Source organism: Ailuropoda melanoleuca, chromosome 11 (genome assembly GCF_002007445.2).
Source record: "Ailuropoda melanoleuca isolate Jingjing chromosome 11, ASM200744v2, whole genome shotgun sequence".
NCBI classification, from domain to species: domain Eukaryota; kingdom Metazoa; phylum Chordata; class Mammalia; order Carnivora; family Ursidae; genus Ailuropoda; species Ailuropoda melanoleuca.
This window is the reverse complement of record NC_048228.1, coordinates 78,450,316-78,463,627: the sequence shown is the minus strand read 5'-3', so window position 1 is coordinate 78,463,627 and position 13,312 is coordinate 78,450,316. Positions and strand designations below refer to the sequence as shown.

Genomic DNA, 13,312 nt, shown 5'->3' with positions numbered 1-13,312 from the left:
ATAGATAAAAATAGGTGAGATTAGATATACCTGAATATCATAAGCCCCCCCCCCCCCCCCGAGGTTACTGAGGTATAATTGACAGTGGATATAATTGACAGCCAGCTCTAGGGTTCAGGTCTGGAATTTGGTAAAGAAGACTAGAGGATAGTAATCTTCAGAAAAATAAATTGAATAAACATTGAATAATTTGGGATAGGTGTGCTAGAAAACTGTCTTGGTCTTTTGTTAATACATATGTCAAGTTACCTTTAATATTTAACAACTCTATGTTTATTAACTCCACAGTGTGTTCTATATGGAAACTATTTTCTGATGTTTTTCGACTGACACCTATTATGACTGTAGGTGTCTATTTACCTGGGGAAATAGAAGAAAATGACTACACTTAAAAATTGCACTCAGTGATACTACTTTTCTAAAGGACATGAACAGGCATTAAGAGAATACCTAGATGGTTGATAAGCAGTGCTCAGCATCATTAGTCATCAGGGAAATGCAAATTAAAATTATAATTAGATACTACTACATGCTTATAAATAGTTTTCTTGCATTGTTGGTAGGAATGTGGTTCAGCCACTCAGCCAGCATACATACACCTTTGGTTTGGCCCAGCAATTCCACTCCTAGGTCTATATCCAAGAGAAATGAATGCATATGTCCACCAAAAGACTTGTACAAGAATATCTGTAGCATGTTTATTCAATAACCTAAATGTCAACCAGAAAATGGACATATAGTGGAATAATCGTACAGTGAAACACTACATAGTAGTTAAAAAAAAAAACATATTGGGGTGCCTGAGTGGCTCAGTCAGTTAAGCGACTGCCTTCAGGTCAGGTCACGATCCCATGAGTCCCAGGATTGAGTTCCGCATTGGGTTCCCTACTCGGTGGGGAGTCTGCTTCTCCCTCTGACCCTCCCCCCTCTCGTGCTCTCTCATTGTCTCTCTCTCTTTCAAATAAATAAATAAAATCTTAAAAAAAAAAAGTGTATTGACACAAACAACATGGATAATTCTCACAGACATGTCGAGTGACCAAAGCCAGACACAAAGGAGCACATAGTGTGTGATTCTGTTTTTATAAAATTCAAAGTAAGCCAAAACTAATTTACGGTGATAGAAATTAGGACCGTGTTGGGGGTAGGTGAGGGTTGTGAAAGGGAGTTGCAAGAGTGAGGTTTTTTTGAGTGCTGAGAATACTCTATACTTTGATCTTAGTGCTGATTACATGGGTGTATACATACATAAAAATTCATCCAGATGTATAGCATTTAACTCGGCTTATTATACTTTAATAAAAAATTGTAACAAAAGAGCTGCCAAAATCTTCAAGAAGCAGCCAGTGTTTTGTATAAACATCAGTTATATTGATAGTCTTCTGAAGACCCTTAACAGAAAGTTAGTCAACAATACTGACAATTCACATAGCTGTTTTATGTTTTGAAGGCCCTGCTGAGTCTGTATGCATGAATATTTAATTAGCCATCTTGACTGTGTTTATTGAGATCTGAGCAAAATTAAGTTACTGAAGATAGATTTATAAGGTACATCATCCACTGACTATTAAAATTAGCTGGCACATTTTGAAATTTCATATTCCTGTTTGCCTGTTAGGATTTGTTTTTTACACACTGAATCCTAAAAAAATCTGAGTGCATTATGAGTTTAGTCAGTACTATGTAAAAAGAACAATAAATGGAATAAAAGGTGTTTTTTTACTTGTATACTTTTTTCACATTATTAAATTTAGATTTAAAAATTAATGTAGATCAGTCAACATACACGTTTTTAAATTCTTTTTAAGATTTTGTTTACCTGAGAGAGAGCGAGAGAGCGAGTGCATGTGGGGGGGGAACAGGGGAGGGAGAAGCAGGTTCCCCGCTGAGCAGGGAGCTGGACATGGCGCTCAATCCTAGGACCCTGGGATCATGACCTGAGCTGAAGACAGACACTTAACCAGCTGAGCCATCCAGGTGCCCCCAAAAACATACACACTTCTTTACACTATCAAAGATGTTATAATTTCTATAGTTTATAGAGCCAGAAGACTAGGTTTTGTTTTGATAATAGTTTTATTACAATGGATTATTAAAACAATGTGATTATATACCATTAATTTTTTGTCCAACTTGAAACTTTTCATTTGGGGTTTTTTTTTCCTCTAGCATTTTAAAAAATTCATTCATTCATTCATTTTTACCTGCATCCACTTTTTGTGTGTGTGTGTGTGTGTGTGTGTTTTTAAAGGGGGTGTTGGAGGGGGAGAAAGAATTTTATGCAGACTCCACACCCAGCGTGGAGCCCAACATGCGGTTGGATCTCACAACCCTGAGATCATGACCTGAGCCAAAATCAAGAGTCTGACACTTAACCAACTAAATCACTTCTTTGTTTTTTTTTTTTTTATTGAAGTGTAGTTGACATATAATATTAGTTTCAGGTGTCATTTAGATTTCCTTTTAGCCAGTTCTTAATGGTTTATAAATACCTCCCCCAACATTTCATTATGAAAAATTTGAAGCATATAGAAAACATAACTTTTTCTCATTGAGATTGTTATGAATCAAATCTAAGATTTTTCCTTTCATATTGAGAGCAAACTCTCCCTTTGAACATGTTCATCTTTAGGTTCTTAGTGTCTGATTTTTGAAGTTGTTAAGTTCAGGGGTTTATAAGTTTGTGTCCTTCCAATAAAGACTGTAAATAAAATAAATAAAATATAACTGTAAACAAAAGAAGTAGAAAGTATTTATAGTAAAAACTTACAGATCTCTAAGGGAAAAGCTTCTCACTTTAAAGTTTTTTAAGGACACCTGGGTGGCTCAATTGGTTAAGTGTTTACGTTCAGCTCAGGTCATGATCCTGGGTCAAGGGATTGAGTCCCAGGTCGAGCTCCTTGCTCAGCGGGGAGCCTGCTTCTCCCTCTGCCTGCCACTCCCCTGCTTATGCTCACTCACTCTCTTTCTCTGACAATAAATAAATCGTTAAAAATTAATTTTAAAAAGTTTTTTATATTGTAAAATATCTATGACATAAAATTTATCATCTTGTTTTTTTTAATTGACATATAACATGGAAATCTTCACTGTTTCAAGTAAGTTTACAGATGACTATTATTAAGTATATTCACATTGTTATGCTACCAGTCTCCAGTCCTGTATTTTTTTTAGAGCAGTTCTAGATTCATAGCAAAATTGAGAGGAAGGTACAGAAATTTCCTGCCCCTACACATGCATAGTCTACCCCATTGTCAGCATCTTCTATCAGAATGGTACATTTGTTACAGCTGAGGAACCTGCATTGACCTATCTCAATTACCCGCAATCCTTAGTTTATATTATGGTTCACTCTTGGTGTTGTCCATTCTATGCATTTGAACAAGTGTATGATGACATGTATCCATCATTCTGGTATACAGAGTATTTTCACTTCCCTAAAAATCCTCTGTGCCCTCACTCTTCATCCTTCTACCCTTTCCCTCCTACCTTTTCATCTTTTGAAACTGAAACCATACCTATTAAACAATAACTTCCCATTTCTTTCATCTTCCAACAATGACAAATTCTCCTTTCTGTCTCTATGAATTTGGCTTCTATGAATTCTATGAATTCTCATGAATCATAATATTTGTCTTTTTATTCCTGGCTTCACTTAACATAATGTCATCAGGATTCATCCATGTTGTAGCATGTGTCTGATTTGTCTTCTTTTTTAAGCCTGAGTAGTATTCCAATGTATGTATATACCACATTTTATTCATTCATGGGTTGATGGAAATGAATTACTTCCACCTTCTGGCTATTGTGAATAATCCTTGTTGTGAACATGGGTGTACCAATATCTGAGTCCCTGCTTTCAGTTATTTTGGTTATGTACCTACAAGTGGAATTGTTAGATCATATGGTAATTCTGTGTTTAAATTTTTTGAAGAATTGCTATATACTGTTTTAATTGTTACTCCATTTTGCATTCCCACCAGCTGTGCATAAGGATTCCAATGACTCCACATCTTCACCAACAACCGTTATTTTTCTGTTCTGTTTTGTTTGATAGTAGCCATTCTAATGATGTGAGGTAGTATCTCATTGATTTGTTTCCCTAATGATTAGTGATATTAACATCTTTTCACACGCTTATCAGATATTTGTATATCTTCTCTGGAGAAATATTTGTTCAAGTCCTTTCTCATTTTTTAATTGTTTTTTTTTGTTGTTGAGTTATAGAAGCTCTTTGACATTAACCCTTTATCAGATACATGATTTGCAAATATTTTCTCCCATTCTTTGGGTTGCCTTTTACTCTGTTGATTTTATCCTTTGCACAGGAGGTTTTTCTCTCTACACAGTTAACTTTGATATAGTTAGACCAATTTCTTTTATTTTTTCTGTTGTTGCCTGTGCTTTTGATGTGCTGTCCAAGAAATCATTGTCAACTCCAGTGTCATGAAACTTTCCTCGTATGTTTTCTTCTAAGAGTTCTATAGTTTTAGCTCTTGCGCTTGGGTCTTTGATCTGTTTTGACTTAATTTTTATATATGGTGTAAAACAAGGGTCGAAATTGATTCTTTTAAGAGCTCAAGTTTTAAAGGAAAGGCTTATTGGCTTGTTGAGATACAAATACATAGAGCTACTCATGTAACGTTATTAAGGTTTTGCTAAGATTTTGCAAAGATTTAAATGGCTTTTATGTGTTTTCATGGTTTTTTTAAATGTTTTTTTATTATATTATGTTAGTCACCATACAGTACATCCCCGGTTTCCGATGTAAAGTTCGATGATTCATTAGTTGCGTATAACACCCAGTGCACCATACAATACGTGCCGTCCTTACTACCCATCACCGGTCTATCCCATTCCTCCACCCCTCTCCTCTCTGAAGCCCTCAGTTTGTTTCTATTGTTAAAGTTATTGTGAGTTTAATAATTGTTTTAGTATGAAATACTTCCTTGAGTGATGATTTTTCTTTAATATTCAGATTCCTCAAAAGAAATAACTATTAAAAATTATATAACTTAAGATTTTGTTTGAAGTAACGTCATGACTTTTTCTTTTTTTTTTAAGATTTTATTTATTAGAGAGAGAATGCATGAGCAGTGGGGAGGGGTAGAGGGAGAGGGAGAAGCAGGTTCCCTGCTGAGCAGGGAGCCTCAGGGTTCTGGGATGGAGCCCTGCATTGGCCTCCTGTTCTTTTTAATGCTAGCATTAGCATTTCAGCTAATTTTTGTTTCATAACCACTCTTCTCCTGTTCCTGTAAGTATCTCTAAAAGGGTAAATTGATCAATAAAAATTTTTATTCTGATAGCATTTTAGATGAAAATTCATTTGTAATGTAATTTTTCTCTAATATATAAAATACAGTTCTATAGTTGTGATATTGATTTTATTATATTGGTTTAGAACAGCCTTTCTTTCCTTTTTTTTCCTAAGATTTATCTATTTTAGAGAGGGAGGGAGAGAGAGAGTCTTAAGCAGACTCTGCACTGAGTGCAGAACTTGACGTGGGGCTCGGTCTCACAACCCTGAGATCACAACCTGAGCTGAAACCAGGAGCTGGATGCTTAACAGACTGGATCACCCAATTGCCCCTAGAACAGCCTTTCTTAATTAGCTCAAACTGTAATCCACTAAAGCAGTATTTCTCAAATATTAGGTTGCATCAGAATCACTTTTGGAGTTCTTGTTAAATCACCCCAGAGTTTCTTATTCAGTAGGTCTGGGATGAGGCTGAGAATTTTCATTTCTTAAAGTTCCCCAGGTGATGTTGACACTCCTGGTTGGTGAAACTACACTTTGTGAGATACAGTGCCTTAAGGCATCTGTTGTTGGTAATAAGTTAACTTTTATTGTAATCAACCTTGGAAAATTGAGAAAATAGTGACTTAGTAATTTGTTACATGGTTAAAATGAGGAACCCAGTTGAAAAAGATTTAGAATATCTAATTTGTGTGGTTAAAATGGGCTTATTGTGGGGTGCCTGTCTGGCTCAGTTGGTAGAGCATGCAACTTGATCTCGTGGTTGTGAGTTCGAGGCCCACATTGGGTGTAGAGATTACTTAAAAATAAAATGTTTAAAATGGGCTGGAGTGCTGGGGTCAGTCGGTTAATTGTCTGCCTTCTGCTGAGGTCATGATCCTAGGGTCCTGGGGATATAGTTCCGTCGGGCTCCCTGTTCAGCGAGGAGTCTGCTTCTCCCTCTCCCTCCCCCTGCTCATGTACTCACACTCTCTCTCTCTCTCCCTCCCCCTTTCACTCTCTCTCAGATAAATAAAATCTTTAAAAAAAAATAAAATGGGCTTATTATTTAATACTCTTCAACATTTTAAATATTTCACTGTTGTGTTTATTGTATTTATAAATATATCTATTTTGGCCAAAGAGTTTTTTAACAGGAATGGTAAGAATCCTTGCTGGTTAGGTTAGATACCATTTCTTAGATAACTATTTGCTTCATATAGATGCATGAATTAAGTGATGTATTTTAAGCAAATAACTTGCTCTAGTTCAGAATGTTATGGAATGATTTCATGGTTTCTTGAAAGTTAGGGATATTTGCTTGATGGCATTTTACATGTTTTTGGAGTGGCACTGAAAGAAAGTTATATATACTAGTTTATCACTTTATGTCTAGAGAAATGGATAAAAAGTTAAGTCAGTGAGTAAAGCCGACCAGAAGGATATTGGCAACAATAAGAAAAGCAAGTCCAGTTCAGGATGGTTTGACTTGTCTTAAAAAATAGAAAGACTGGGGAGCCTGGGTGGCGCAGTTGTTAAGCGTCTGCCTTCGGCTCAGGGCGTGATCCCAGCATTCTGGGATCGAGCCCCACATCAGGCTCCTCCGCTGGGAGCCTGCTTCTTCCTCTCCCACTCCCCCTGCCTGTGTTCCCTCTCTCGCTGGCTGTCTCTGTCAAATAAATAAATAAAATCTTTTAAAAAAAAATAGACTCATTTATTCATTGTAAAGTAAAGAAAAACATATGATAGGCAGATATATACATTTATATAAATTACATGATTAAGATAAAATCTAGATAATTTTTAGCTCCAGTAGTTTTTATATTTTATTTAGAAAACATCCACTTTGCTTTTATCATGCAGCATGTTCTTAACTGTGGTATTTTCCTGTTTTGATTTTTAGGGCAGCAGCAATGACTCTCCGCACGGTATTATTGTCATTGCAAGCCCTGTTGGCAGCTGCAGAACCAGATGATCCACAAGATGCAGTAGTAGCAAATCAGGTAAGGTAGCTGCTTTCAAAAGACTTCCTTATACTTACCTTTGAGTCTCTACTACTGTAGTGGTTTTGTAGTATTAACGTTAACGTGCATAGTTCTATTGAAACTAAATTTGGAAGTGGTTTTCTTTTTTTCGGTAAGATTATTTTATCAGATGTAATAGTGCAAACTTTATTGATTTTTAATATACTAATTGGATACATGATAGAAGCTTTTTTTAAAAAAAATTAGTGGAAATTTTCGAACACAATGTCAAAAGATTTATACAGTGAACACCCATATTCCTACCTACATCCGGATTCTGGGATTAACATTTTACTATACATGCTTTATCATGTGTGTATCCATCTGTCTGTCCCTCCCTTTAGTGATAATCCCTCCCTGGTAATAATTGTTTGTAACCGTATAAATGTATTTGCGTGTTATAAAAATAAAGATAAAAATATACATATTTTACACTATTTATGGAGCAACAGTGAATGGTCATTTGATCCCTCTTTCACATTTAAAAGAACTGAAATCTGAGTGCTCAAAGCACAGCCACCCTACTGGAACTATGGCTTTTATGTGCACAGAAGAAAACATCCCTGAGAAGCCATTTGACTTTTTTTTTCTTCAAGTAGCACTCTCCTTGGAGGATCACAGTTTTGAGGTTCAGGTTGTAAAACATTTGCTCCATGTTCTCCCCCACCTGATGATAATATTAACCAGCTCCTGCTATGATTGAAGTGGCATGGTAAAAGTTACCAAGGCTCTTATGGCCAAGTGGAATAAATATTTTTCAGTTCTGATCTTTCAGTTCTGATCTGATCTCCAAGGCAGAGGTCAGCAAATTATAGCTAGAGCAACTATTTTTGTAAATAATGTTTTATTGGAATACAGCCACATCCTTTTGTTTACCTTCCAGCCACAAGTGGCAAGGTTGAGTGTAGTTAAAACAAAAACAGTATGGTCTGAAAAGCTTGAATTATCTGGTTCTGTGAGAAAGTTTGCCAGTCCCTGGCTAAGCCATTAGGATTTACTGAGCCCTTCGCTGCCGCCACCTAGAATTTTTTTCTTCTCTTGACTTCTGAGATACTTTCTTCTCATCTTGGTAGTTGCAATTGTTCCTTCTTAATTCCTACAGTTATTTCTCTTCTTCCTCCTTCTAAATATAGTTTCTTGGTTTTGACACTGTTCCTTTTATTTTCCATTACATATGGTCACTTGGATGATCATATCCACACTGATATTATCACCTATAAGTTGAGAAAAAGTTTAGGCTTGACCTCTCCTTAAGCCCAAGAGTCTGTTGAGAACTGAATAGTTCTATATGAATGTTTCATGGCTATCTCAGCAAAACGTTCCCATGCTGAACGTAGAATCTTAAATCCTGTGAACTTATCCATCCTTATATGTTACCATTATCAGCTTAAATATCCAAGGCACAGACTTGGAATTTTCTGTGCCTCCTGTTCTCTTGGTGATTCCATTCCCAGTATCTCTGTCATCATACTTCTCTGATTTGCCTTAGTTCACATTTTTAAAAACTTCTCAGGCGCCTGGCTGGTTCAGTCGGTTAAGCGTCTCCCTTTGGCTCAGGTCATGATTTCAGGGTCCTGGGATCAAGTCCCAAACAGGTTCTCTGCCCAGCAGGGAGTCTGTTTCTCCCTCTTACTTCCCCTCTGTGCTCTCCGCCCCCTCCCCCAAATAAATAAATAAATTCTAAAAAAAAAAAATTCTCAATTCAGCTGTTCTGATGGCTGTCCCTTCCTCGGCCTCTTCCTCATCCCATCTTCTACATTGATACCAGTGAGCTTTTAAAGTACAAATCTTACTTTACTACTAAAAACCTATTAGAAGCTCTGCTATCGCCTACTTGGTAAATCCACATTCTTTAGTTTGCAGTGTCTTTCTGTGATTTGAACTGTCTACAAACCCAGCTTCATCTCCTAAATTCTTATTGTTCCTTGAACTCCCACTTTTTCAAGATGGCGTTCATTATTACTGGTCATTTCACTCAATGTGCCATGTTTCCTCTGCCTGGTTCCTCATAGTAAACCTGTTCCTTTCCCTTGAAAAGCTCTACACTCCTTATTTTATGTATATCCTTGTTAATACATTTCTACTGTTGTTTGTCTCAGAGTGCGTAGAATTAGGGTTTTACATGCTGTATGTATGTATTGTTCATTTGCTTTTGGTAGTCAGAAGCATGGCTTGAATCTCAGCTTTCATTTCCTATGGAGTTCTGAGCCTCAAAGGCTGAATTTGGACTTAGAGCTTTCTTCTGGCTCCTAAAACAGTTCAATAATTTGACTTCCTCGTTAGGAATTAATAAGGTAGAATCTAGTTTTATCATTTTAATATTATAATAGAAGCTGATCAGTCTTCAAATATTTAATACATGTAAAATACTTTTAAAAGAAATATTAAAGTGAATTGAACAGTTATTTTAAATTTATACTTCATTTGTTAAATAATGTGGGTTCCAGGGTATTTGAGAATAAATTTATCTCTTTCTAATGAGAAAGGGAAGTCTTACCTTTCAAAAGTACTGTGTAGTGAGTTCATAAACATCTCAAAACATGCTGTAAATTAAGGCTGCATATTGAGCATCTGGCTGGCTCAGTCGGTGGAGCATGTGACTCTTGATCTCAGGGTTGTAAGCCCCATGATGGGTGTGAGATTACTTAAAAATCTTTTTTTTTTTTTCCTGTAAGTAGGCCCCATGCTCAACACAGGGCTGAACTCATAATCCTGAGAACAAGAGTTGCACTCTCTACCAACTGAGCCAGCCAGGTGCCCCCAAAATAAAATCTTTTTAAAAAAAGGCTTCGCACATGGTATTTTCTTAAATCATTGTATACTAATACAGTTCTAGCAAAACAGCAAAGTCTAGTTGTATTCTATTTCTGAGCTGTGGTTAATGCAAAAATTGGTTACATTTGTTAGTTAATATCCATACAATTTTAGAAGCAAATAATTGGTTGTATAGTGTTTGACACTTCGCAGTGTTTAGAAACATGTCTGTACCTCACTTCACTTAGTATTAGTTTTCTGTTACTTATATCTATGGAAATTGTAGATTAAAGTTGATAAATATAATTGGTCGTTTTTTGGTCAACACTTGTGAATCACAGCTTCAGGTCAGACTTTTTTTCTTGAGTGATCTCATTTGCAACAGAAAGTTGAATCAATCACATTTTAAATGTAAATTACTTAGAAAAAGCCAGTCCTTAGGTAATTAAGTATTGAATATTGTGACTGCGTTTTCATGTCGTTCAATTTTTTTCTTCATTATAGTACAAACAAAATCCCGAAATGTTCAAACAGACAGCTCGACTTTGGGCACATGTGTATGCTGGAGCACCAGTTTCTAGTCCAGAATACACCAAAAAAATAGAAAACCTATGTGCTATGGGCTTTGATAGGGTAAGTACCAAAAGGCTTGCTTATTTTGATAATATTGATTAATTTAAAATTATTGCATATCCTTGGCTGGCAAAAGTGGTTCAAAGATTATCTAAATCTAGTTTTGATAAACTTTCTTCCGTTATTGCAATCAGCGACTTTTTCTTTTCCTTTTGCTGATTCTAGTCATTGGTTTAGAAGCTTTTTATGCACTACAAATACAAGGCAACTTAAAAAAAAAAACAAGGTGTGCTTTCTCAATGTAAAGATAGTGCATAATTCAGTATTTTAAAAATATTTTGAGATTTGATTTTTTTGTCTCCTTTTCTTCTCTACAGAATGCGGTAATAGTGGCCTTGTCTTCAAAATCATGGGATGTAGAGACTGCAACAGAATTGCTCCTGAGTAACTGAGGCATAGAGAAAGAGCTGCTGATAATAGTCAAGCTTGCCCCTTCTTGAGGAGCATCAGCATCTGTTATTTTTAGGATTCTGCATAGATTTCTTTTAAACTGGCATTCTTGCCTAATGATGTTATCTAGGCAACATTGGAGACTGAAAAAAAATCTCTGCTCTGTAAATAAAGCTAATTAAACGTCTGTGTAAATTTAAAAAGGGGAAATACTTTAATTTTTTTTCTTAATAGTGTAAAAATTCTTTGAGCTAAGCTAAAACCATGGAAAAAACATGCTACTTTAGTGTTTAGCAGTGTACCAAGACTAGCAAGAGTTTGCTTCAGGATTTCGTTGAATAATTAAGATAATATTTTGAGTGTGTCAGGGCCATTCAAATTGTTGGTGTTGCATCACAGCTACCTTAACTGTTTTTAACATGGATCCTCTGTGCCTGTGAATTTACTTGCATGCTTGTACTTGACTTCTTAGGATGGGTAGCTGAAAAGACCACCATTTTAAGCATTTGAGAATTCTTAAATATGAGATTTATCCAGAATTGAAGATGGTGACCTATTCAGAGCCTTTTTGTCCTTGTCAACAGACTGGGACACCATATCTATTTTTCCCCCTCTTACCACACACAGCTAATATTCTAGTAGTAAATTTCTCTATATTTGGTGGAGAAATATGTCGAGGGGCAGTATCCCTTGCTCCATTTTTAGGTCGTCCATTTGGAATGTTTTGTTACAGTTCTTCACTCTTAAAACTTTCCTGTGTGAGTAATAATGTAAAAATGGAGCTGCCAATTTTGTTCCTCTTGCAAAAACAGTAAATACTTGATGTTGCAGTATTCCCAAGATTTAATGAAAGACCCAGCTTAGTTTTTCAGTGAATTTGACATCTGTTTTTAAACTGATGAAATTTTCTTTGAGAACTTGCAAGGATGCAATCAACTATTGGCAGTTTTTTAGCCTAATTTTGGCTTTATAGAGATTGCTTTATCAGGTACTTTACAAGTCACTCTTGCTTGCATTTGCCCCTATTGACATATGAAAGCTGTGTGGTGTTTTACTGTACATACTTCAGATACACATAGGAATAGAAGTGTGTTATAAATCTAGCTTTCTTTATGATGTTTCTGATAATATGAGAATTGAAAACTTTACCTTTTCTTGTACATAGTCAGACTTTCTATTCGTATTAAAGTTACATTTCATTCTAAGTTCAAAAGTTTGAAAATTATTAGTTTTGCAAGCTCAAACACTAATGTGACCATTTTATGAAGGCTGAAATGGATTTATGCAGGCAGTTCTATACATAGAAACACAGTTCTTATTAAATTTTCAGGACCAATGAAAAATAACAAAAATGTAATGGAATGAGAATGAATTAAAGTAAGGCTGTATATTGAAAATCATATTATAAAAGGTTTGCTTTCTTCAAGTGTTATTTATCCTAAATTATAATCATTAAGTGTTTGGAAAATAGTTTTGAACCATAAATTCATAATAGTTTCATTTGACTTCTCAATAATCTTAGAAGCAATAAAAGAACCATTATTAAATATATTGTAATGTTAAAGATGTGAAGGTTCTTCCAAAAACTGTAAGGCTTTCCTAATTAATAGTAAGCTCTTGTAGTTGATATTATTGCATACTAAACACAAATTGCTATGTTTTTTTCCCCTATATATTTGCTTAAGCATAAATTTCTTTATACAATCACCTCCTTTAATTGTTATAGTTTAGTTACTTTCTAAAGATGCCAAAGGAAACAAGATTTTTCTTTATTTATTTTAAATAGCTAAAACCAAGGTTACTTTTCTTTATATTTTGAAGTAAGGTTGGGATTGTGTGAAATGTGGACAGTTTTGTTCCACTGTTGGTTAGAATTAATTTTTTTTTAATGGAGGGTTGACTTGGTAATATTTGGATTATTTTAAATATCAAACACATCTACCCATTTTGCTATTTACCTATATTATCAGGGTGTATTTAATTGTCCTGTGGTTAGACAAAAGAGAGAATGAACTCAGAGGTTACTAAGGTCAAACATTACCTACTTAGCTCTTGGAGGCAGCTATACCTTTATACCTTGCCTTTGATTTTTATGCACATTAACCCCATAGGTAATCTCATCCAACTACCGTTCAATATCCTCAGTGCCCAGGAAATTGAAAAGTACAATATTTGGTATAAGAAGTTATCCATAATGCATTTTTCATTTCAAAAATTCATTTATCTCGTTTACATTAAATATGATAATCCCTCTTTCCTTTCTGGTGCATTTCCC

At 35.3% G+C, this 13,312-nt stretch overlaps 1 protein-coding gene across 2 annotated transcripts in view; it reads left to right on the top strand.

Moving 5' to 3' along the window:
- Positions 1 to 12,439, top strand: part of UBE2K (ubiquitin conjugating enzyme E2 K) — a 68,645-nt gene extending 56,206 nt beyond the window's left edge. For both annotated transcript variants that reach the window (XM_034671927.1, XM_002925166.4), the window contains 3 exons: positions 7,140 to 7,239; positions 10,519 to 10,647; positions 10,965 to 12,439. In XM_034671927.1, coding sequence (XP_034527818.1) covers positions 7,140 to 7,239; positions 10,519 to 10,647; positions 10,965 to 11,039 — 304 coding nt within the window. In that variant the 3' untranslated portion in view covers positions 11,040 to 12,439. The remainder of the gene's footprint in view (positions 1 to 7,139; positions 7,240 to 10,518; positions 10,648 to 10,964) is intronic.
- Positions 12,440 to 13,312: the final 873 nt, after the last annotated feature.